The sequence below is a fragment of the Onthophagus taurus genome, chromosome 1 (genome assembly GCF_036711975.1).
Source record: "Onthophagus taurus isolate NC chromosome 1, IU_Otau_3.0, whole genome shotgun sequence".
NCBI classification, from domain to species: Eukaryota; Metazoa; Arthropoda; class Insecta; order Coleoptera; family Scarabaeidae; genus Onthophagus; species Onthophagus taurus.
This window is the reverse complement of record NC_091966.1, coordinates 2,659,758-2,684,626: the sequence shown is the minus strand read 5'-3', so window position 1 is coordinate 2,684,626 and position 24,869 is coordinate 2,659,758. Positions and strand designations below refer to the sequence as shown.

Below are 24,869 nucleotides of genomic sequence, written 5' to 3'. Positions count from 1 at the left end.
AAATGTATTTATTGCTAACATTTTGAATAAATTAATAATTTTATTACACAAATTGTTATAAAAATGATTTTAAATATTAATGAATATTTAAATTTTATGATTAAAACCATTAATTTTTGAATTTTTATAATGTTGGTACCTTGCGAACATAAACGTCAATTTGTGAAGGCGTTGATGCATTAGACGAAAACGCTCTTCAACCCCATTTACCACTTAATTCGTCAATATTTATATTACTTTTCGATAATTTTCATTAAAATTATTTATTATTAACCCCCCGTTAATCCACACCGATCGTCGAACGGACAATGATGTTGTTTAAACGTTGTTTTCGTCGCAATAAGGATTAGTGTTAAAAACAGCTTAAGCACGTTCAATTTAATTTTTAGTTAATAATTAGTGAGAAGTGAGGTAGAGAGACACAAGGTGCAATGTCTTATCCGGGAAGACCGCCGATCGTGCAAGGATTAGCGATGCCCCCGGGCATGGCTTATATGCCCATGACGGCTCCGCCACAACCTCTTTTGCCATCCGTAATGCCCATACAGCACGTAAGTTTTTAAGGTTTTATTTAGATGTTTTCCATGTAGTTATTTTTGCATTTTGTCAGATGGTTCCTATACAGGTTACGGCTACACCACAAATACGGGCTTATCCTAAACTCAATCCTAATCGTGAGCAGCTTAAACAAGTTCAAGGACCAGCTGTTACTGTATTTGTTGGTAAGTTAATAATTTTTTTTTTCCTAATAAAGTTTTTGACTAAAATACACTTTTTATTAGGAAATATAACAGAAAAAGCTCCCGATATGATGATACGTCATATTTTGGGGGCTTGCGGCCCAGTAATAAGTTGGAAACGAGTAAAAGGATTTGGATTTTGCGAATTTGCGGGTCCTGATGCTGGGTTGAGAGCCGTGAGATTACTTCATGATTTAATGGTTGGTGAAAAAAGATTAGTTGCAAAAGTCGATGCTAAAACTAAAACTATCTTAGATGAATACAAAGGTTTGTTATACAGGGTGTCTCATTGAGACTGTTCATTAGATGTTTCTGGGGTTCTGGACAAAATAAGAATTTGAGAGTTCAGATTTAAATATAATCATTTGGTCACATAACTATGGCGCGTTAACTTTTCGAAATTTGGAAGTAATTTCATTTTATCATAACTTCATTTTTTTTAAATGGCACTCCCCATATTTTATTATTTATTGTTAGCTGTCTTTGTCTCATTTTACATCTTTTATACTCCATATGTTGTGTACCTAAAATTAATAGTTTGGGAAATAATTTGGGTTTTTTGAAAAATGCACACATATATCAATATTAACGTAGTGTGCCATGGAAAACAAATGTTTAATGGCTTATTGTCAAACATCAAAGTCTGGTTTACCTTGTTTGATGCTTGTGACCATAGAAAATATTTATATTATACTTATATAGAAGCATTACTCCGCACTATTTTACCGACCAAATTGAATGCAGCACCGCCAAGAGGATTGTAATAGAAGTAATTTTAATAAACCGCGAAATTTGAATGTTTTCCGTATATTTATATATATATATGATACAATGCCTGAGTTCAATTATACTCAGGTTTCCACTTCTGAGTTAAATTGCTAAATAGAACACAATAGTTTATTAAATAAATTTATTTTTTCTCTTTAAACAAATATGACGGGCTTGAACAGCCAATGTGTTCTTAGAATTTAGTTTTTAATCTAATTTTACCTTTTATATGTTATTTATTCTTTTACAAAAGTTGCACAAAATTAATTTTACAAACATATTTATAATAAAGTTTGTGATATCTTCTTTATGGCAAAGAAATGTGAAGTTAACATTATGACATATGACACTGACGTTGATTTCTGGTATCCATATATATAATTATTACACTGCAAATTGTGTATGGCAGCGCCATCTAGTGGATTGTTATCTTAAATAAAATTCCGTCTTTATTTAATACCTAAATATCAAGAAATTATACCCTGCTTGTGACTCTAAAACCAGTTAAAATGAATATTAATAACGTAAATAATGTTTATACAAATAAAAAAATCCTCAATTTATTGTTTGGGCAGCTAAAGTGCGACAAAGTTCTTAGTAGAACTTGCAGAATTTTTAATGAAAACTATCCACGTTTACCTCTGATTACAAAAGGTAAATTTAGAAGAATATAAGCAAATTTTTTGCATTGGCTTATTTCTATCCCAGTCCCAACGCCTCAATTCGAGCTGCCAAAGAAGATCTGGGAATCATACTACGAACTTTGTCGCGCTTTTCATGTATAAAAAATAAATTACGAATTTCTTGATTTGTGTAAATATTTTCGTTATTGTTATCGATTTTAACTGTTTTTAGTACTAACATTACTAACACATAATTATTACCTCATATGCATCAAGTGACGTAAACAAGTGAGTCTTTGACAAGAACTCATTGAGAAGGCTTGTTTTTCATGGCACACTAGGTTAAATTTCCATATGATATGTGTACATTTTTCAAAAAACCCTAATTATCTCCCAAACTATTAATGTTAGGTATAGGATATGTGGGATAAAAAAGATGTAAAATGAGACGCCGAAGACGACTAAGTAATAAAATATGGAGGGTGCCATTTAAGAAAGTGAAGTTATGGTGCTTCCAAATTTCGAAAAGTTAACGTGTCATAGTTGAGTAACCAAACGATCTAGACCTAGACAGCCGTTCTTGGCACCAAAACATAGCGATCATGTTGCTTAAACATGTTCTGAATCCTAAATTGATATCCCAAAAATCGAGTGTTCTCTGATTTTTTGAACAAATGTCTGCTGGAGCAGATTTTTCTAGAAAAATTCGAATAACTCGAAAACGGCTGAGTCAAATTGCAAAAAGTAAAGTTATTCAAAAACCTTGAAAATAGACAAATCCAAATATGTAAAAATATACAGGTGTTCCATTAAAGAAAGGTAAAGTAGGTGGCGACTTCTGGTATAACCGGAAGTGCTAGAAATCTGAAAATATTTTAGTCGAAGAGATTATATTTAACCTTTGAGCGGGCCTATCTCCTTATATTAAGTATTTGAAAGGATTTAACGCTAAAGTATTCATGTAACTATTTATTTTGAACATGATGAATAATGAAAAAAAAAGTAAAAAAAAATATATTGGCGTTGTCTTTATGGCAAAAAAAGTAATAAAAGATAAAAAATGTACACATTAATTGCTTATTTATAAGGCCGTATTTTAAATTTTGTCGGAATTGAAATTTTTTCCATCTTTTCAATATTTCAATCTTTTCAAAATGGACCACCCCGAAGGAGGAGACGCAGAACTTTAAAATTACGTAGAAATAGTTAGTGCCTAGAGACAAAAAAATGATTAAATTTTCCAGGCTACCTGTAGCTGTTGACGTAATTCCTCTAAAGTGTTGGGAGGATGGGGTAATCGTCACAATTTTCTGTCCATCATATCCCAGACATGTTCAATAGGGTTTAAGTCCGGGGATCTTGCCGGCCAAGGCAATTTTGCAGAACATTGTTTTGTGCTAGGAACTCTAACGTTACGTGAGCAATATGAGGTCGCGCATTATATCGTGTTGGAAGACGGGCTCTGGAAGGTCTTGGAGGAAAGGCACTAACACGGGCTCCAGAATGACGTCAATGTAACGACGCGCGTTTAGTGTGCCCTGAATGAATGTCAAAGGAGACCTGCCACCGTAGCGTATTGTTCCCCACAGCATTACACCAGGAGTTTGAGCCGCGTGGCGACGCTGAACAAACTGTAAATTTTGCCTGTGACCTCTAGGTCGTCTGATCCGTAAACGTTCGTCAGAATTCCATAAGCAAAATCGGGATTCGTCGCTGAAGACGATAGTTTCCCATTCATGTTCCCAATGTTGTCTGTTTTGGCTCTATTGCAGTCTGACATCTTTATGTTGTTGAGTCATAGGAAGACGAAAATAAGGACGATATGAACGTAACCCAAATGTGCGTACTCGACGATAAATCGTACTCTGCGACCAATTGCTCGTATCCAATTGATTGCAACAGCACGCGTTGGTTCTACTGGGTCTTGTATTGCACTTCGCCTTAACAGCCGATCTTCGCGTGCTGCTGTCATTCTAGGACGTCCACTGCCTCTACGACGGGCTTCTAAGCGTTCTTCCTGCCAATCCATCCAAGTCCGTCTGATAGTGGCGTGAGGTCGGCCCATGCATCTGCCAATTTCCCGAAATCTTAAACCAGCTTCATGCATCCCGATAATTCGTCCTCTTTCGAAGAGGTTATGATGGCGAAAATTTGCACGTCTTCGAACTCGTGGCATTTTTGAGACACTAACTTTACTAATGCAATTTCAGGATCTAACAGACAGATAATTTCTATCAGCTGTGGCAGATAACATTCAAAATTTAATCGTTTGTTTGTCTACATGAACTAACTGATTCTACATAATTTCAATGTTCTTCGCCTACTCCTACGGGGTGGTTTATTTCTTTTGAAAAGCAGAATATATTCAAAGGCTTAAGACGGCTAAACGTGAATGTTTCTAGTTCTAATGTTAGTTCTAGTGACAGTGGTAGGTAGTACTAATTAACATAAGATATCATTATGTTGCATATTCTAATTGAACTAAAATAGAAATAACACTTGACCTAGAACTAGAAAGCTTCGGGTTTAGCCGTGCGTCTCCAGACGTGTTAGTTCTAGTTTTACACTATCACTAGAACTAACACGAGACCTAGAACTAAAATCATTCGTTTTGAGAGACGTGGTGCTAAATCCGAATGTTTCTAGGTCTAGTGTTAGTTCTACTTTTCTTTCAATAAAAATATACCACAATCTAACGTTAAACAACAAAACGTCAACTTTAAATTTATTATTATATTCGTAATCTTTATAAATAACCTTTAAAATGTGTCCAAACATGACGCACTTATCTCAAAAAACAAAAAAGTTAGAATGAAAAACATTAAACACGAAGTTAGCAACAATAAAGATAGCAACTTAATACCAACCTTAATTTTAGATTTTTTTTTATTATATTTTCGTTTTTGTGACAAATTTTAAGACATTTTATGAAAATTAAGAATATATCAAAATGACGTTGACATAATAATATTGGAATTAAACGCATGTTTGGGCTGATTTTAAACGATTTTTTCATGACGATTACAAATATGTCAAATTGACGTTGATTTCTAACCGGAAGTTGACCATAACTTCATTAATATTGAAGATAAATATCTCGTGTTTGTACTTACATATTTTAAAGAATATTTAATGAAGATTACAAATATGTCAAAATTGAGGTTGACATTTTAAACCTGAAATTAGTTGCCATATAATAGACGAATGGACAACTTCATGGTGTTATTTCATGATGTATTCTTTATTAAAAGCCTTTAAAATGAGTCCAAATATGATACATTTCTCTCAAAAAAGAGAATAAAAAACATTAACCTTGAATGTTTTTAGTTCTAGGTCTAGTGTTAGTTCTAGTTTTGCACTAGCACTAATACTAGAATATCACGAGACCTAGAACTAGAATCATTCGGGTTTAGCCGTCGTCAGAGACGCACGGCTAAACCCGAATGTTTCTAGTTCTAGTATTAATTCTATTTTTAATTGTTTGAAAAGTAGAACTAACACTAGACCGAGAATTAGAAACATTCGAGTTTAGCCGTGCGTATGTTAAGACGGATGAAAACTCAAGATTGTCATAAGGACATCACCTTTTTCCAAGCAAAACTTTTCCTCTGCAAAACTACCCAATACCTATACTATTAAGCTATGTTGCATTTTATGTGGCACAGTGCAAGTGCACAGTAGTTTGGAAAATGATTACTGGTGCGTTTACGTTGGAGCTGCGATAAACGATACTAGCAAAATAACGAAAATGTTGTCATAGTTTTATATGCAGGTGTTTATATTGGAGCGACTCGTTGTCACACGCTTGACTGCCGACTATCGATAAGAGTGACGCTAATTGTATTCCCTATTTTCTTTGCTATTATCAGGTGTGGTCGGCATGGATATCGACTGCTTAATTAGTGAAATTTTTGCTAGATCCCCCTTGTAGGACCAAAAAAATGAATTAAATTTATTCTATTTGATTTCTTTAGATAGGTGTGAACAATAATAGGAAATTTATACAGAAAATGTGTAATTGTATATCTTCAATAGTAAAAGTATTTAAATTGGATTGAGACAAAGATACGTTTTAAATATTGTTAGCAGACATTGCTTTAGTTGTACTTGTTTCTTGAACGAGATGTTTAATGCTTCCTCTATCAATAACAATATTATGTAGCAAACAGATACACTTAACAATATCATCAGCTACATCTGTAGATGTTTGTATCGCTTTTCCTAAAATTCTCCACTTAGTATACAGTATTTCAAAAGCACATTCAACAGTTCTTCGTGCTCTTGATAATCTAGCATTAAAGTAGTCTTTATTTGTATCAATTTATTGTCTTCTATAATTTTTCAATAGATTAGAGAGAAGTGGAAAGGCTTCATCACCTATGATAACATGGGGTACAGTGATGTATATTCCATGAATTTTGCAGGGTGTTACCTTAAGTATTATTATAATATTAAATGAAACGTCACCTACAAAGCAGATATCGTCGCTATTATCAACGCTCCACTATAAACAGCATATCATAGAAATGAATTATTTAATATAAATTAAATATTTTTACTCTAGCAAAATGTGTTTTATTAAAAATAACGTAATTTTTATTAATACGGACCTGATGTTATAAAATTTATGGCACGCGCCCGCTCGTGTTATAAAATCGGGGCCGCCGCTCGAAGATAAATTCTCAAATTTTTATTTTAGCCAGAACCCCAGAACGTTTAATGAACGGTCTCACTGAGGCACCTGTATTTTCCAATATTTTTTAATGTTAAATATAATAAATTTTAGCGGAACGTCGTAAAAAAGAAAAAGGTTCATCGCCGTTACAAGATGAACGAGAAGACGATGAAGAAGAAGTTTTGGATGAAGAAACTTTGTCGTTAGATGCTATGGCGAAAGATAGAATTAAACACGTCCTTGACGAATATAAAGATGAAATGAATAATTTTGAATTAAAAAAGGAAGGTAATATCGAACTAATTTTAAGTGGATGTTAATTTTTAATGATTAATATGTGCGATTGGTTTATTTCCAGAAGAGGTCATTGAAAAAAGAAATAAAATCCTCGATGAAGCTGATGTCGAGGAGGAGAAACGCGACTTGATCACACGTGAAATCGGCAAGTTTCGCGAAATAATGAAAGTAAGTATTTGAAATGAAACGTTTGTGTCTCTATTTGCGAATACGAATTTATTTCCTGTCAAATGAGGTCAGAACACTTGACTAGAATCAGAATGAATTTCTTTTTTAATAAATGCAATTGATAAAATTACATGTTTGTGTTATAAATTAATTTTGTAATATATAATTATGTTTTGATTGATGTAATTTTGTCCTGTTGCATTTTATTTTTGAATGGATGTGGGGGTAATGAGTGCGATGGGTGATTATTTAGGTTAGATTATCATATAAGCTTTGAGGTGCGCTCATATGGTACTATAAACAGGCAAATGGAGCGGCGCAGTTCCTCCTAGGTTCGGCCCGGAGCGCCGCCGGTGAGTAATGTGATTATTCCCCCCAGTACCAATCTTGTCCTTACATTAATTTTAGTCTCACATCATTGATAAATTAATTAATTATTAAAATTAATTCAAAAACTTCTTAATAGAAATTAATGTGAGTATAAATTAATGTAAAAATGATTAATTCATATTTTTTATATCTAAAACTTAGATGTAAAAAATAAATGTGATGTACGTTTTGTATGTAGAAACAAAAAAAAATAATAATAATAATGTAAACTTAACCACGTCATTATTTATAAATAACGTATTTTTGAGATGATGTGGGATCGTGATTAAAGTTTACATTAATTATCTTGAGAAAGATGATGGAGTAAATGTTGTGTGAAACGAATGATTGATTTGATTTAAGACTCGTTTAGTTAGCTGTATAAAAAAAAAAACATTTATTTCGACTACGGACTGTATTTGTAAGTTACGATCCGTAGTACATAATGTCAATGCCATTGTGTCTCTCTCGAAGAACATCTCTGTCAAGATATGCCTCACCTACTAGGAACTCGTTCGTCATCAATTCCAGTGTGTTAATGTAAGTTGCAACCAGAACTTTCGTTTGTCACAACAAATCTATATAATTTCCGTATAATTTAATTATCTTTTTTTGTTTACATATTTCACATGATTCTAATTAAATTCATTTCATCTATTACTTGTTTATAAAAAAAAAACCTTTTTTTATGTGAAAAAAAATGCTGACAACAAATTATTATCAAAAAATCGCCTTCAATAAACTAAGGATTAATAAATAGAGGGATAAGCTGAATGCATGCACATATTTCTATTTCTAAAATATCTATATTATTTATATACCTATATTAGGTGATCTAAAAGTAATAAGACAGAACAATAAATTTTATTCATTGAAATAATGCGAGTCTTATACTATTATTTATCTACTTGTGCCACTATGTACAACAATGTTACACTTTAATAATATCGAGTGTTTGATTAATTCTTGTTAATTTACTTCTGTTACAAGTCAATTATAACCGATTCTGTACGAAACTCTTGTAGCTTAGATACTGGATTAAACTATTTTTTATCTATTAACTATTTTGCCAACATCTTTCTTGCCAGATCCTTCAAGATCTACACAGAACAAAAATAAATCTGGTAATTCATCTACTCTACCTGGATCAAGCTATTTTATGGAGATATGAAACGATCTAATAAGCGAAATATAAATGTCCTCTTCAACAGATTTCATTGTGAATAAAAAGATTAAGCACTACATCATAGATTTTCAAGAGATTTCTAGACTTTGTACATTAAGGATAAAAGATAAATTCGTCCCAACTGAAAAAAAAAGAAGGAAACATTAAGGATCTATTAAGAACGACATCAAGATTATAGATTATATATTAGGTGGTCTGAATAAATATAGTCTGGATTAGATTAATAAATCTATTCTTAATAACATTCTTAATATGATCGACCTTATAGTCATTGATATGAGACATCAATCAGACGTTATGAATGGAAAAGTGGTCGAATCCGACGACTATATTGTGAAAAGTATAAGAGCTAGAATCTCGAACCTCAAAAAAAGAAATAAACGCAAAACTTGACAAACTGAGCATAAAGCATCAAGTAGAAACATACTTTATGCAGAAAATATAATAAGGAAGCTTTAATGTGAATACAAAGAAATCAGCTCTAGGAAGATAGGAACCAAACGAAGCCGGAATAGAATGGTTTGACGAAGAGTGTGCAAACATAACTGAACGGAAAAATGAAGCCTTTAGGAAAATGCAACAAAGCAAGACTAGGAAAACAGAAAAGAATATAAGTCGCTTTGGAAAATAGAAAAGCGAACGCATAGAAATTCCAAAAAATGGGGACTCTCTGGAGCTAATCAGAAAGCAGAAAATTCTATCAAAATATAAATAGTAGTTGAAGGGAATTGAAACCAAGTCATAACAAGCCAAGATAATGCAACGATGGCTGGAACACTATAGATATAGATTGTCTTGATGAGACATCAAGACGACAAGCGATTTTCTAAGCTTTTAGAGGATTTTCAAAGTTGGCCAAGGATTCTCCGACGATTTATAAGGATTTCCAAAGACATCAAAGATTTCTAAAGATTATCTGAGAATTCCAGAGAATTTCCAGAATGATAGAAGTTTTTAGAGGCTTCCCAAGATTTTTCACAGCTTCTCTAAAAATTTTCAAAAATATCCCGGCATTTCTAAGGTTTGGCAATGATATCCAAGAATATCCAATTTTGTCCAGAGAAATCAAGACGATTTTCTAAGCTTTTAGAGGATTTTCAAAGTTGGCCAAGGATTCTCCGACGATTTATAAGGATTTCCAAAGACATTAAATATTTCTAAGGATTACTTGAGGGTTCGAGAGTATTTCCAAAATGATAAAAGTGTTTAGAGGTTTTCCAAGACCTTTCAGAGCTCCTCTAAAGATTTTCAAGAATATACTGGTTTTCTAAGGTTTGGCAATGATATCCAAGAATATCCAATTTTGTTCTGAGACATCAAGACGATTTTCTAAGCTTTTAGAGGATTTCAAAGTTATCAAGGGATTCTCAGACGATTTCTGCAGCTTTTATAAGGATGTCCAGAATGATAAATGTTTTTAGAGATTTCCCAAGACTTTTCAAAGCTCCTCTAAAAATTTTCAAGAATATGCTGGTTTTTCTAAGGTTTGGCAATGATTTCCAAGAATATCCAATTTTGTTCTAAGATATTAAGGCGATTTTCTAAGCTTTTAGAAGATTTTCAAAGTTGTCAAAGGATTCCCAGACGATTTCCGCAGCTTTTATTAGGATTTTTAACGACATCAAAAAATTCTAAAGATTACCAGAGGATTTCCAAAATGATGAAAGTTTTTAGAAGTTTCCCAAGTCTTTTCAGAACTTCAGAGCCAACATAATGCAACGATGGCTGAATTATTATAGATATAGATTATTGTCTTGATGAGACATCAAGACGATTTTCTAAGCTTTTAGAGGATTTTCAAGTTTGCCACGAATTCTCCGACAATTTCCGCCGCTTTTATAAGGATTTCCAAAGACATCAAAGATTTCTAAAGATTACCAGAGAATTTCCAGAATGATAAAAGTTTTTAGAAGTTTCCCAAGACTTTTCACAGCTTCTCTAAAAATTTTCAAAAATATCCCGGGTTTTCTAAGGTTTGGCAATAATATCCAAGAATATCCAATTTTGTCCAAAGAAATCAAGACGATTTTCTAAGCTTTAGCGGATTTTTAAAGTTGTCAAAGGATTCTCAGACGATTTCTGCAGCTTTTATAAGGATTTCCAAAGACATTAAAAATGTCTAAAGATTACTTGAGCGTTCCAGAGTATTTCCAAAATGATAAAAGTGTTTAGAGGTTTCCCAAGACTTTTAAGAGCTCCTCTAAAAATGTTCAAGAATATACTGAGTTTTCTAACATTTGGCAATGATATCCAAGAATATCCAATTTTGTTCTGAAACATCAAGACGATTTTCTAAGCTTTTAGAGGATTTTCAAAGTTATCAAAGGATTCTCAGACGATTTCTGCAGATTTTATAAGGATTTCTAGAATGGTAAAAGTTTTTAGAGGTTTCCCAAGACTTTTCAGAGCTCCTCTAAAAATTTTCAAGAATATACTGGTTTTTCTAAGGTTTGGCAATGATATCCAAGAATATCCAATTTTGTTCTAAGACATCAAGGCGATTTTCTAAGCTTTTAGAAGATTTTCAAAGTTGTCAGCGGATTCTCAGACGATTTCCGCAGATTTTATAAGGATTTCTAGTGACATCAAAAATTTCTACAGATTACTAAAGAATTCCAGAGGAATTCGATAATAATGAAAGTTTTTAGAAGTTTCCCAAGACTTTTCAGAACTCTAGAGCCAATATAATGCAACGATGGCTGGATCACTATAGATATAGATTATTGTCTTGATGAGACATCAAGATGATTTTCTAAGCTTTTTGAGGATTTTCAACGTTGGCTAAGGATTCTCCGACGGTTTCCGCAGCTTTTATAAGGATTTCCAAAGATTTCTAAAGATTTCCAGAGAATTTTCAGAATGATAAAAGTTTTTAGACATTTCCCAAGACTTTTCACAGCTTCTCTAAAAATTTTCAAAAATATCCCGGGTTTTCTAAGGTTTGGCAATGATATCCAAGAATATCCAATTTTGTCCAAAGAAATCAAGACGATTTTCTAAGCTTTAGTGGATTTTTAAAGTTGTCAAAGGATTCTCAGACGATTTCTGCAGCTTTTATAAGGATTTCCAAAGACATTAAAAATTTCTAAAGATTACTTAAGCCTTCCAGAGCAAGATAAACGTGTTTAGAGGTTTCCCAAGACTTTTCAGAGCTCCTGTAAAAGTTTTCAAGAACATACTGAATTTTCTAACATTTGGCAATGATATCCAAGAATATCCAATTTTGTCGAGAGAAATTAAGACGATTTTCTAAACTTTTAAGTTTTAAGTTTTTTAATCTTTTAAGAAGATTTTCAAAGTTGTCAAAGGATTCTCAAACGATTTTGTGCAGCTTTTATAAGGATTTCCAAAGACATTAAAAATTTCTAAAGATTATTTGAGCGTTCCAGAGTATTTCCAAAATGATAAAAGTGTTTAGAGGTTTTTTAGCACTTTTCAGAGCTCCTCTAAAAATTTTCATGAATATACTGAGTTTTCTAACATTTGGCAATGATAGCCAAGAATATCCAATTTTCTCCAGAGACATCAAAACGATTTTCTAAGCTTTTGGAGGATTTTCAAAGTTGTCCAAGTAGATGATAAGGAGGACAAAAGTAGTATCTCATTAGACCTAATGAACTCAAGGAATATACAATCACCCACCCCAACGAATTATTAATGGCAATAAAGAAAATGAGAAACAAGAAGGAGCGGATGAAATAAACGCTGAACTAATTAAGGAAGGAGAAGATAAGATTCAGAACAACTTGGCATCAAGCTTCCAAATATTGTATGGGCTGAAGCAAGAGTATGTTATAAGAAAACTCCCAATTGATACCAAAGGGGCGCTATTTTTTAACCCTTTGTGTCCCGACGGTACTTTAAAGTACCGGTAATTTTAAACACTAATTTTAAACTGTAGTTATCTACTCGGTGCATTTAGAGCTGTCTGTACTTTCTACTATACAAGTGTATACAAGAAATAATCTGTATAAAAAACGTCGCAATCTGCACTGTAGGATTTTTAGGTACACTTTAAACTTATTCATCCAGATGTGAGGTTAGAAGTTTAGTGAAAAGTGGTGCTGTTGAATTTTGTTGTTCAAGAAGGTAATTCTTTGATAAATGGTTATTAGGTGTGATTATTACAGATCATTTTAAAAAGAAAACATTGAGCTTAAATTTAAAATAAGTCTCATTCCTTAATAACGAACATAACACAATTTCATTCCTTAACTTCAATAAATACGGCTTCCAGGAATTTTTAAAATAGCAACTTTTTTGACACTCTTAGGTTATACGAAAATGTAAGTTTTATTTCAACTTTTTTTTTCTCTATATTTTTCCAATCCAATCCAACAATTATTACATTATTTTAAAGAGAAAACTTTGAGCTTAAATTTAAAATAAGTTTCATTCCTTAATTTCAATAAATACGGCTTCCAGGAATTTTTAAAATAGTATCTTTTTTGACACTCTTAGGTTATACGAAAATGTAAGTTTTATTTCAACTTTTTTTTTCTCTATATTTTTCCAATCCAATCCAACAATTATTACATTATTTTAAAGAGAAAACTTTGAGCTTTAATTTAAAATAAGTTTCATTCCTTAATTTCAATAAATACGGCTTCCAGGAATTTTTAAAATAGTATCTTTTTTGACACTCTTAGGTTATACGAAAATGTAAGTTTTATTTCAACTTTTTTTTTCTCTATATTTTTCCAATCCAACCCAACAATTATTATACATCATTTTAAAGAGAAAGCTTTGAGCTTTAATTTAAAATAAGTTTCATTCCTTAATTTCAATAAATACGGCTTCCAGGAATTTTTAAATTAGCATCTTTTTTGACACTTTTAGGTTATACGAAAATGTAAGTTTTGTTTCAACATTTTTTTTCTCTATATTTTTCCAATCCAACCCAACAATTATTATACATCATTTTAAAGAGAAAGCTTTGAGCTTTAATTTAAAATAAGTTTTATTCCTTAATTTCAATAAAAATGGCTTCCAGGAATTTTTAAATTAGCATCTTTTTTGGCATTCTTAGGCTATACGCAAATGTATGTTTTATTTCAACATTTTTTTAAAATATTTTTCCAATCCAACCCAACAATTATTATACATCATTTTAAAGAGAAAGCTTTGAGCTTTACCTAATATAGAATAAGTCTCATTCCTTAATTTCAATAGAAATGGCTTCCAGGAATTTTTAAATTGGCATCTTTTTTGGCACTCTTAGGTTATACGAAAATGTATGTTTTATTTCAACATTTTTTTAAAATATTTTTCCAATCCAACCCAACAATTATTATACATCATTTTAAAGAGAAAGCTTTGTGCTTTAATATAGAATAAGTCTCATTCCTTAATTTCAATAAATACGACGGCTTCTAGGAATTTTTAAATTAGCATCTTTTTTGGCACTTTTAGCTTATACGAAAATGTTAGTTTTAACTCAATACTCTTTTTCTCAATATTTTTTTAATTCAACCCATCGATACATCGATTTAAACAGAAAGCTTCAATTTAAAATAAGTTTTATTTCTTAATTTCAATAAACACGGTTTCCATGAATTTTTGAATTAGCATCTTTTTTGACACTTAGACTATGCGAAAATTGGGGGATTGCATATTTTGCTAAAATTTTATTCCAAAGGCCTTTACTGAGTGTATTTTGATAGGGTTTTAATTCTGTCTGATTCTGTCAGAAAGTTTCAAAATGTTTGACTTCTTGGGACACAAAGGGTTAAGTTGCCGCGGATGGAGGGTTATTGCTTTATGATTTTAGCCTAGTAAGATGTGGACAGTAATGAGATTTGTCTGTAATTTTCGCAGCAAAGTTTATTTTGCCGGCTTCGATAGCCAATAACTTCCTCTGCGTCGGATTTAATGCCATTTCTGTATTGTATTTGATGCACACTATATCGAGAACAATGCTTTATAGTCAAATTGGGTTTGGTTGTTTATGTGGTTTTGATGGATTAGTTTTATTCCCTAATAATAATGTTAACATTTAAGTTATAAATAATCGCATCATTTTAATATTATTTAATTTCTTTGTTCTTAATTACATTACACCTTAATTTAAATTTTATATGGATATTTTAGAAAAGAAATCATTATTGGCACACTTGTGTAGAATTATTTTGATCACAATAATCTTGTTTTGCGTCATAATTATTTTCAAAACGTGATTGTGAAATGTCCCCAAACACACTTAGTAAATCACTTTTATATTTAAAATGTAGAGGATTATATGTTTTACTATTAAAACGGTGATAATTTAGTGTTGAGTAAAATATTTTAAAACAACTTGTCACTGTGCATGCATTTGATTGATTACAGGAACATTACGTTTTTACACATTAATGTTTCAAGAATTAAAATAACTGGTTATAATGGATCGATAAACTTTACCACAGCATATATACCGCTTTTTTTATATATATATAATAAATGTAATTTCCATTTTTATTTAGTTAATACCGCTTTTATCAATAGGTAACATTGCGCTCCAAATAAATAAATAATCTCGAAATTAACTCATTGATTTGTTGTTGCTGCTGTTGTTGTTATTTGATGATAATAATTGATTATTATTGTTATTATTAAAATGTGATTTAACAGTATCGTCAGGGTTTTGAGAGTAAAATAGGAAAAAAGACTTGTGAGAGATCGTCTGTCTCTATACTATATAAAATCTAATTGGCAGAGAACGCTTAGGATACGTACGTAAGAGCCTTCGTGTAACATCGGTATGATTACTTTTTCTATATAACATTTTTTATTATTCCAAAATCGCGTATACAAGTAAAAAAGCGATTTACGCATTCTTCGCTTCGTTCTAGAGACAAGAAGAAGAAAAGGAAGTCATCAGACGGAAGGAGAAGGAGAGCAGAAAAGATCGATCCACTTCTAGATCTGTCAGCCCAAAAAGAACACGGGAAAAAGAGGAGAAAAAAAGGCGACATTCGAGATCCAGGTAAAAAAAGATTATAACAACTTAAATTGAATTAATTAAAATATATTTGATTAGATCGAGGGATAGAGAACGAAGTCGCGAACGTGAAAGGGAACGCGAAAGAGAACGCGAGCGTGAAAGAGAACGAGAACAACGCGAAAGGGAACGAGAACGAGAAAGGGAGCGAGAACGCGAAAGAGATCGCGATAGAGATCGCGATGAAAAATCTAAAAGTACGAAAGATTTGCTTAAAGAGAAAGAAATGGAAGAGGAGGCGAAAGAAAAGAAAAAGGCGGATAGAAGAGCGCGCGAAAAAGAAGCTTTATATCAAGAAAGATTAAGGTTAATTAATTAATGATTAAAAATAATTTGAAAATATTAATTAATTTTTATTTAGACAATGGGAAACGAGAGAACGACGGAAATCCAAAGATTACGAAAAAGAACGTGAAAAAGAGCGCGTTAAAGAAGAAGAAAGAGAAAAAGAAGCTAAAAGGTTGAAAGAATTTTTGGAAGATTATGATGATGATAGAGATGACGTTAAATATTATAAGTAATAATAAAATGAATGTATTTATTTATTAATATTAACCCGTTAATATTTAGGGGTAGAGAATTACAAAAAAGACTGGCAGAGCGACTCAAAGAGGAAGAATCCGACGAAAGAGATAGGGTGAAAGAGAAGGAGGAAATTGAAGAATTAAAAATGAAAATATTTTCGGGTGAATACGAAGATCCTAATGCGGAATTTGAAAAGGTATTACACAAAATATATTAAATAAATCACAAAATATATTAATTACATATTTAATTAGGTGAAAAAGGAACGAGAAGAACAGTACAAACCAAAATTATTGATTGACGTTAATATGGACTATTGGAGACAAAAAGAAAAAGAAAAGGAGCGAGCTTTGGAGAGACAGCACGCGAGGGAAAGGGATAGAGATCGAGAATTAGAACGAGAAATGGATCGACAAAAATATAAAGAAGAAAGAGAAAAGTATAAAAACTTAATGAACCAAATATTTTATTAATTAAATAATTTTTTTTAAGGTTTATAGCTCAACAAGCAGCACAAGAACTCGCCGCTGTTGAAACAGAACCAATTGACAGTGATAGTGATATGGATGATAATCATTTTAGTCCACCCCCACCTGAAGAGCCTCACCCTGAACCACCCGCAGCCCAAGTAAGAACAAAATTTTTTAATAATAACAAATTTTTTTGTAATTCGTGACGGTAATGAAAGCTATTACAGTACTCAAACTGGTGCTGTAATGAGACTCCTTACAGCATCTGATGATGTAATGAGATTTTAGTAACATTTTATGGAACCAGTTCAAGTTGGTGACAATTTTCGCACATTTTCTGAAATTTCTTTAATCTTCTCTTCGCACCACACCTTAAATTTAGCATACTGTTAGTAGTTTTATAATTATTTCCCAAAAAGACATAAGAGTCCATAACAGGTATATAAACACTAAAATATAACAACAACGCAAGAAGAAGTTACATACATATACAACAAAAAAAACATTTCAAAATCAGTTTAATCTAAGATTAAGGTAATAAGTCCTTGCTTCTCCCACAAAGGACTCCAGACCATTCATTCTTCACCCGTTGTGGTAAATCATTAAACTACTCCGCCGCTGCTGCAGTAACACTTCTTCTCCCAATGTTTCTTGCAAGGGGCAAGATGTGAATATTTTGGTTAGTTCTTGTATTATACGCATGTATATCGCAGTTGAGGTTAAAGTCAATGCCAGTTTCCATTAGATTATTTTTGATTTTATATATTAGCTTCACACTTAATCATCTCATGTACAGGGTGGTTCAAATTCGATGTCCGAATAGGCTAACTCGGAAACTATAAGAGTTAGAAAAAAAGTAGCTTACATGTCATGATCTCGTTTTTCGAGAAACTGCTAATGCCGAAAACCTCATAGCGCTATCGTCTTTTGTTTTTCCCCTAGAGGCCAAAATTGGAAATATCGTAAAACCAGCAAGTGCAATTATCTTCGTTATTATTATAGGTGGAGTATTATAACTAAGACATTATATGGACACTTTTTTATAGAGAATTGGATGACGTAGTCAAAAAAATTTTTTCGGTTTTAGATTTTGAGATATCATCACAATTTTCGTTTTTTTAAATGGAAACAACCACTGATTTCGCTTATTAAATTCGTTATTTTTTTCTGATTACAAAAATATAGGGTTCGACAGGTCTATTTCTTATTGTTTTAGAATAAAGCCAAAAATAAACTTTTTTTTTAAATTTCCATCTAGTGTCATCGACGAAATTAAATTTACAGTTTCCTGTAAATTATGGTACTATAACTAAAAATTAAAAAAACAAATTTCTGATGTTTGAAACAAATAAATTTGTTGAACTATTTAATTTATATATATTTTACACAAAAGTTGGAATAGATTGCATTATTTCACATTTTTTATTAATATTTAATATTATTACAGGATTTTTAAAGTGACACTTTTTGAATACAAACAAATGTTGCTATGTTTATTTGAATTCAAAAGAAAAATATATGAGCGCCATCTATCAATAATTTATTAAGTCATTTAATAATAATATTAAATATTAATAAAAAATGTGAAATAATGCAATCTATTCCAACTTTTGTGTAAAACATATATAAATTAAATAGTTCAACAAATTTATTTGTTTCAAACATCAGAAATTTGTTTTTTTAATTTTTAGTTATAGTACCATAATTTACAGGAAACTGTAAATTTAATTTCGTCGATGACACTAGATGGAAATTTAAAAAAAAAGTTTATTTTTGGCTTTATTCTAAAACAATAAGAAATAGACCTGTCGAACCCTATATTTTTGTAATCAGAAAAAAATAACGAATTTAATAAGCGAATAATCAGTGGTTGTTTCCATTTAAAAAAACGAAAATTGTGATATCTCAAAATCTAAAACCGAAAAAATTTTTTTGACTACGTCATCCAATTCTCTATAAAAAAGTGTCCATATAATGTCTTAGTTATAATACTCCACCTATAATAATAACGAAGATAATTGCACTTGCTGGTTTTACGATATTTCCAATTTTGGCCTCTAGGGGAAAAACAAAAGACGATAGCGCTATGAGGTTTTCGGCATTAGCAGTTTCTCGAAAAACGAGATCATGACATGTAAGCTACTTTTTTTCTAACTCTTATAGTTTCCGAGTTAGCCTATTCGGACATCGAATTTGAACCACCCTATACAGGGTGTCCAAATTTCGATGGGTTTGCAGGGTATCTCAGCTATTATGAAAGATAGAAAGTTGCGGTTTTCGCGAACCTGAGCTACTTTTTGTGAAACTTACAACGCCGCAAACCAAATTTTCATAGCCCTTTTCGTTTTTGATATACAGGAAGTGTTTCAAAATTTACTATTTATCATTGCTTACTTATAAAATAATGTATTTTTTCAAGTTCGAGGTTAATTATAAAGGTAAGCATAGAGTTATATATCATTGAAAAACTTGAAAAAATTCTAGTTCAATAAAAAAATAAAATATAGGTGGTTCCATTTAAAAAAACCTAGGTTGTGTTTATAACACAAAAACCGTGATGACTAGAAAAATTCTACGTGCACCATCGGATTCTACGTGAAAAAATCTATTAGAACCCGTTTTTACTTTTTTACTAAGTTTCCGGATAGCCGATATACAGGGGGTGTCTGAAAATCGTAAATTTTGAAACACTCCCTGTATATCAAAAACGAAGAGGGCTATGAAAATTTGGTTTGCGCCATTGTAAGTTTCACAAAAAAGTAGCTCTGGTTCGCGAAAACCACAACTTTCTATCTTTCATAATAACTGAGATACCCTGCAAACCCATCGAAATTTGGACACCTGTACATTAAGCACTTTTAACTCATTATAAAATGATGTAGTATTTGTGCTATGTGATTTTCAAAAGAGAATTTTTAAAAAACTTATTTTGTGTTACTTGTAGCTTGTCAAGGTCTTTTTTACAAGCGTGACCCTAAAAAGCGCAAAGATAATTTAAGTAAGAGTGAGCCTAGGCATAATAAATAAAAAATCTCATTTCATTGTTGTAATATTGACCATTACGTTTTAGAGGATAGCTTATACCATTTAACTTCTTTTGTATTAATTTTATATGGTATTCAAACGTTAATCTGTTGTCTAAGACAATGTCCAAATAGGTAGTATTTGTAACTTCACTCAACCTAATACCAGAGATTATAAGTTCATGTACATTTATCGCTGTTTAATTTAATGTTATTTTCATCTACTCAAGAGCAAACACTGTCCAGATCACACTGAGCATCGGAAAAGACAGAGTCCATAGACCCGCTGTAGAACAAAACAGCATCATCCGCATACAAGGCAAGATCACCATGCATACAACAATTGGTTATATCATTTATGTATACTAAAAAAAGCAGAGGACCGAGGACAGATCCCTGGGGTACTCCATACTTGATATGAGTCTTGCTGCTAGTAGCATTATTGTAAACAGTGTACTGCTTTCTATTTCTTAAATAATTTTTAAAAACTCTCAGTGGTGGTCCCTGAACTCCCAAAGCTTCGAGCTTACTAAGCAGTATAGCAGTATAGATATTGGTCTATAGTTTTCCTATCTTTAGGATATCGGGAAATTGACCAAGTTTTGTTCCTCTATTGATAATACTTGATAGAACAGGTGATAAAACTCCTTTCAGTACTTTCATCGCTTTTAGTTTTATACCGTCATCGCCTGGTGACGCCGCAATTTCATCTGCAGTTGTAGGCTTAATGTACATTGAGGAATCTATTCCATAATTTAAGCTGCCATTGGCGGCCAGCTTTACCGCAAGCAACCTATCTACACTGAAGGTGAAGTGATCATTCAGAACATTAGAAAGTTCCCTAGATCCACTGCGTCTCCCTTACTGCTTACAATCTTAGGAAGCCGTTTATTTTCTATATCAATCGACAGGGCATTCTTCAGTATTCTGAAATTTTTTATCCATATGTTCCTTCTTGTTCCTTCTAATAAGGTTTTTGACTTCTTTCCGTAGTTTGACAAATTGACACCACTATAATTTACTTCCAGGAAAACGCTTCGTCCTAATATACGCTTTATCTCTTTCTTTTATTTTATTCTTGACTGCTGTAGTGAACTATCCCTCAGTTATATTTGTTGTTGTACATCTTACAAATGTATTCGTGACTTTACCAATTTCTGCTTGAAGAACGCCAAGCAAAGTATCCATTTCAATGTTTTTGGTTTGTCTAGAGTTCAACACAATTTCAACATTTTGCTTTAAGACATCGTAGCTTTGTTATCTTAGTCATTATATCTATTGTAAGTTTTATATCTATTAATTTATGGTCAGAGACGAAATGATCAAACATATTAACATCATAACTGTAGTGTTTTTAAAAGTTAGTAAAAATATGATCCAATATAGATTTTGTTCCCTGATCAATTCTAGTGGGATTTAATTCACTTAGTTTGTTCAAAATTTTATACCCATTAGTTTTCAATGCTTCCATGTAGTCTAAGCAGTTATTATTATTCTCCAATAGACATATATTAAAATCCCCAATATATAGTGAATTATTTACATGTAGTGTACTTTCCAACGTTCTCATAAATGAGATATATATACTGATAGGCTGTTTGTACACACCAAAAACATTAACATTAAATGGCATAATTTCAATACCCAGAATCATCAAATTACAATCATAATTTGTCTTAGTAAATATCAACACGCCACCATCTCTATTCCTTCTGCAGACATGTATCCCATCATATCCCACATAATTTATAGCAACCGATTCATCCTCATAAAGCCAAGTTTCCGCGAGCACCAGTATGTCAGGGTCCCTCTGCGCCAGAACTTCCCCAAGCTTGTGTTGCAGACTTCTTATGTTAATGTAACGTAGTTTAATATTGATTGTAGCAGCTTGTTGAGTTTTCTCTAGTTTTTTGGCAAGTAATCAGCCCAGTTTATGAAAATGGGTTTGGATTCATCAGTCTTTTTAAGCATTATCTTTTCATTTTTAACCCAAACATACTTATACTCATTTCCACGACCAAACTCATCATTGAAATAAAACTTTTAATAGAACTCTGAGCAATTTCTCTTATTTCGGGAGGTGTACATGAAACATTTTTTTCAGGTGAATACATTTTGTGTTTTGACATTTCTAACTGTCAATTGACATTTCTATTTTCAAGTGTTTCGGTGTTACCAACTGCTACATACCTATTTCCCTACATTGTCAAAATTTATTTTATTTTTGTTAAATAAAAAGGATAAAAACGCGAATTACAAAAAAATAGCATAAAAAACACGTTTAATAAGACTTAAAGCACTCATTTTTACATTTGAATTCGTGCATTTCAAATGAAACTAATTTTTGAATATACTATTATTTAATTTAATAAATTTTAGTGGACTCAAGTGCAAATAGATGAAGATTCCAGACAATCAACGACATCTAATCATAACGAAGAACCTCCACCGATAACCACAGGAACAACGATGAAAATATCGTTATCTAAACCAATAGTTTTTAGTCCACACGGACAGCGTGATCCAAAACGAAGAAAATCTGATTTAAAGGATGTCTTTAATCCGGATGAAGATGACTCAGCCCCTCAAATTAAAAAGAGAAAATTGGTTCCTCTCGATTACGACGACAATAAGAAAGGGAAGAAAGATAAAGAAAACGGGGAAAAGAAATCGGAGGATTCGATAAAATCTCAAGAGGAGAAACGAAAACATATTAAATCGCTTATAGAAAAAATTCCTACAGAAAAAGATGCGTTGTTTGCTTATAAATTGGATTGGTCGGCGATAGACAATAATTTGATGGAGAAAAAGATTCGCCCGTGGATAAATAAGAAAATTATCGAGTATATAGGTGAACCGGAACCGACGCTTGTTGATTTTATTTGTTCGAAAGTTTTGGCGGGGTCGCAACCTCAAATTATTTTGGAAGACGTTCAAATGGTACTGGATGAAGAAGCGGAAGTGTTTGTCGTGAAGATGTGGAGATTGCTAATTTACGAAGTCGAAGCGAAAAAATTAGGTCTCGTTAAATAAACTGGTCTGAAAATGCGTGACTCTGTAACTTTTGTGTTTTGAAAATAAAATTCGATTATTCAGAGTATAAAATTTTAAATTAACTTTTTTACCATTATTACTCATTTTCAGGAGACGAACCAATTATTAACCTTCCAGCGGGCGCGTGTCATAAATTTTATGACATCAGGTCCGTATTAATAAGTATTAAGTTATTTTTAATAAAACACATTTTGCTAGAGTAAAAATATTTACAGGAGTATTAAACAATTGTTAAAAACATAAAATTAAATCGATTAATTTTTGAAATCTAACAACATTTTCAAACTACATACCGAAATTTCGTATAAGTCGCAATATATGAATGCAGTAACTATAGTTAAAAAACTACTGTGCATTTGCACTGTCCCACATAAAATGCAACATAGCTTAATAGTACAGGCACTGGGTAGTTTTGCTTGGAAAAAGGTGATGTCTTTATGTCGATCTTTTGTCAAGTTTTCGTTCATCTTAAGATACGCACGACTAAACCCGAATGTGTCTAATTCTACGTTAAGTGTTAGTTCTACTTTTCGTTCAATAAAGATATAACCCACAATCAAACGCTGATTAGCAATTAAAATTAGGATTAATACTATACCTAGAAACATTCGGGTTTAGCCCGAATGAGACGCCCATTCGTGCGTCTCTCAAGACGGCTAAATCCAAATGGTTCTAGTTCTAGGTATTGTGTTAGTTCTAGTGATAGTGCTAGTGTAAAACTAGAACTAACACTAGACCGAGAACTAGAAACATTCGGATTTAGCCGCACGTCTCTCAAGACGGCTAAACCCGAATGATTCTAGTTCTAGGTCTTGTGTTAGTTCTAGTGATAGTGCTAGTGCAAAACTAGAACTAACACTAGACCGAGAACTAGAAACATTCGGATTTAGCTGCACGTCTCTCAAGACGGCTAAACCCGAATGATTCTAGTTCTAGGTCTTGTGTTAGTTCTAGTGATAGTGTTAGTGTAAAACTAGAACTAACACTGGACCTAGAAAGTATCGGATTTAAACCCGAATGTTTCTAGGTCTAGTGTAAGTTTTAGTTCAATTGGAATATGCAACATAGTGATATCTTATCAAGGTCCGTTGAGTAAACATACTGTATAAGATTATCCAACTCCATATGAACGTATCCCCTGGCAAAGGCCTTGCTGTGACGTCATTGGAAGAATTGACATTTCTATGTTTTTATTTATACCGTGTACTTCACTTAAGAAGCAATACACATAAATATAAAAATATATAAAATAAAATGAAAAAAAATATTAAAATATAAATCGAAATATTAACGGTTAAAATTTTATTATTTTTAGGTTATCCATCTTGACTCGGTTACCATGGCGATTAAGATCCAAATATTGCAGGTGCTTGTCAAAATTGAATTTAAGTTTTTTTAAGGAAAAAGTCTTATTTAATTGGTTTAAAAGGCTGTATTTAACTCAAAATTGATTTATCTAGGGAATTGTAAACAAGGTAAGTGGATTAAATCAAAAAAAAAAGATATTTTTAATTTATTTCTCTTAATTAGAATCGATTTAAATTAATTACAATTAACGAATATGTTATGATTGCGAGATAATCGTAAAGAATTCGAATTGTTTTAAAATTAATAAAAATTAGGTTAGAATTAATAAAAAAATCGCAATAAAATTTTATTATTTTAAGGTTATCCAGTTTGGTTCAGTTACCATGGTAATTAAGATCAAAATATTGCAATTGCTAAGTGGATTAAATCAAAAAAAATATTTTTAGATCAATTAAAATGTACAAGAATTTAGGGTTAAATAACAATTAAAACTAGAACTAACACTAGACCTAGAACTGCGTCTGATTCTAGTTCTAGGTACAAGTTTTAATTTTGACATATTTGTCAACTTCATAAAAAATCCTTTAAAATGAGTCCAAACTCGACATGTTTAACTTTAATATTAATGGAAATACAATCACTTCCGGTTTGAAACGACAACGTCAATTTTGACATATTTATCAT

At 31.8% G+C, this 24,869-nt stretch overlaps 1 protein-coding gene across 3 annotated transcripts; it reads left to right on the top strand.

Annotated features, from left to right (window-relative positions):
• The first annotated feature begins 139 nt into the window (after positions 1-139).
• Positions 140-22,935, top strand: LOC111423516 (RNA-binding protein 25). Of its 3 annotated transcripts, none has more exons than XM_023056764.2 (12): positions 140-551; positions 611-722; positions 783-1,007; positions 6,918-7,094; positions 7,168-7,271; positions 15,657-15,790; positions 15,845-16,111; positions 16,167-16,322; positions 16,376-16,526; positions 16,585-16,769; positions 16,823-16,958; positions 22,203-22,935. In XM_023056764.2, the coding sequence occupies exons 1-12, from the start codon at positions 432-434 to the stop codon at positions 22,854-22,856; spliced, it is 2,421 nt and encodes an 806-aa protein (XP_022912532.1). In that variant the 5' UTR covers positions 140-431; the 3' UTR covers positions 22,857-22,935. The 3 variants fall into 3 exon arrangements, with proteins under 3 accessions (XP_022912532.1, XP_022912528.1, XP_022912539.1); XM_023056760.2 differs by having other exon boundaries at positions 7,165-7,271; XM_023056771.2 differs by having other exon boundaries at positions 148-551; positions 626-722; positions 7,165-7,271.
• The last annotated feature ends 1,934 nt before the right edge of the window (positions 22,936-24,869 follow it).

What these genes read in the sequence shown, in the direction of transcription:
- LOC111423516 (XM_023056760.2), top strand. Translation starts at nt 432, where the DNA reads ATGTCTTATCCGGGAAGACCGCCGATCGTGCAAGGATTAGCGATGCCC. An exon ending in TTTTGAATTAAAAAAGGAAG is followed by an intron (nt 7,095 to 7,164) that starts GTAATATCGAAC and finishes GTTTATTTCCAG; the next exon opens with AAGAGGTCATTGAAAAAAGA. An exon ending in TATAAAGAAGAAAGAGAAAA is followed by an intron (nt 16,770 to 16,822) that starts GTATAAAAACTT and finishes ATTTTTTTTAAG; the next exon opens with GTTTATAGCTCAACAAGCAG.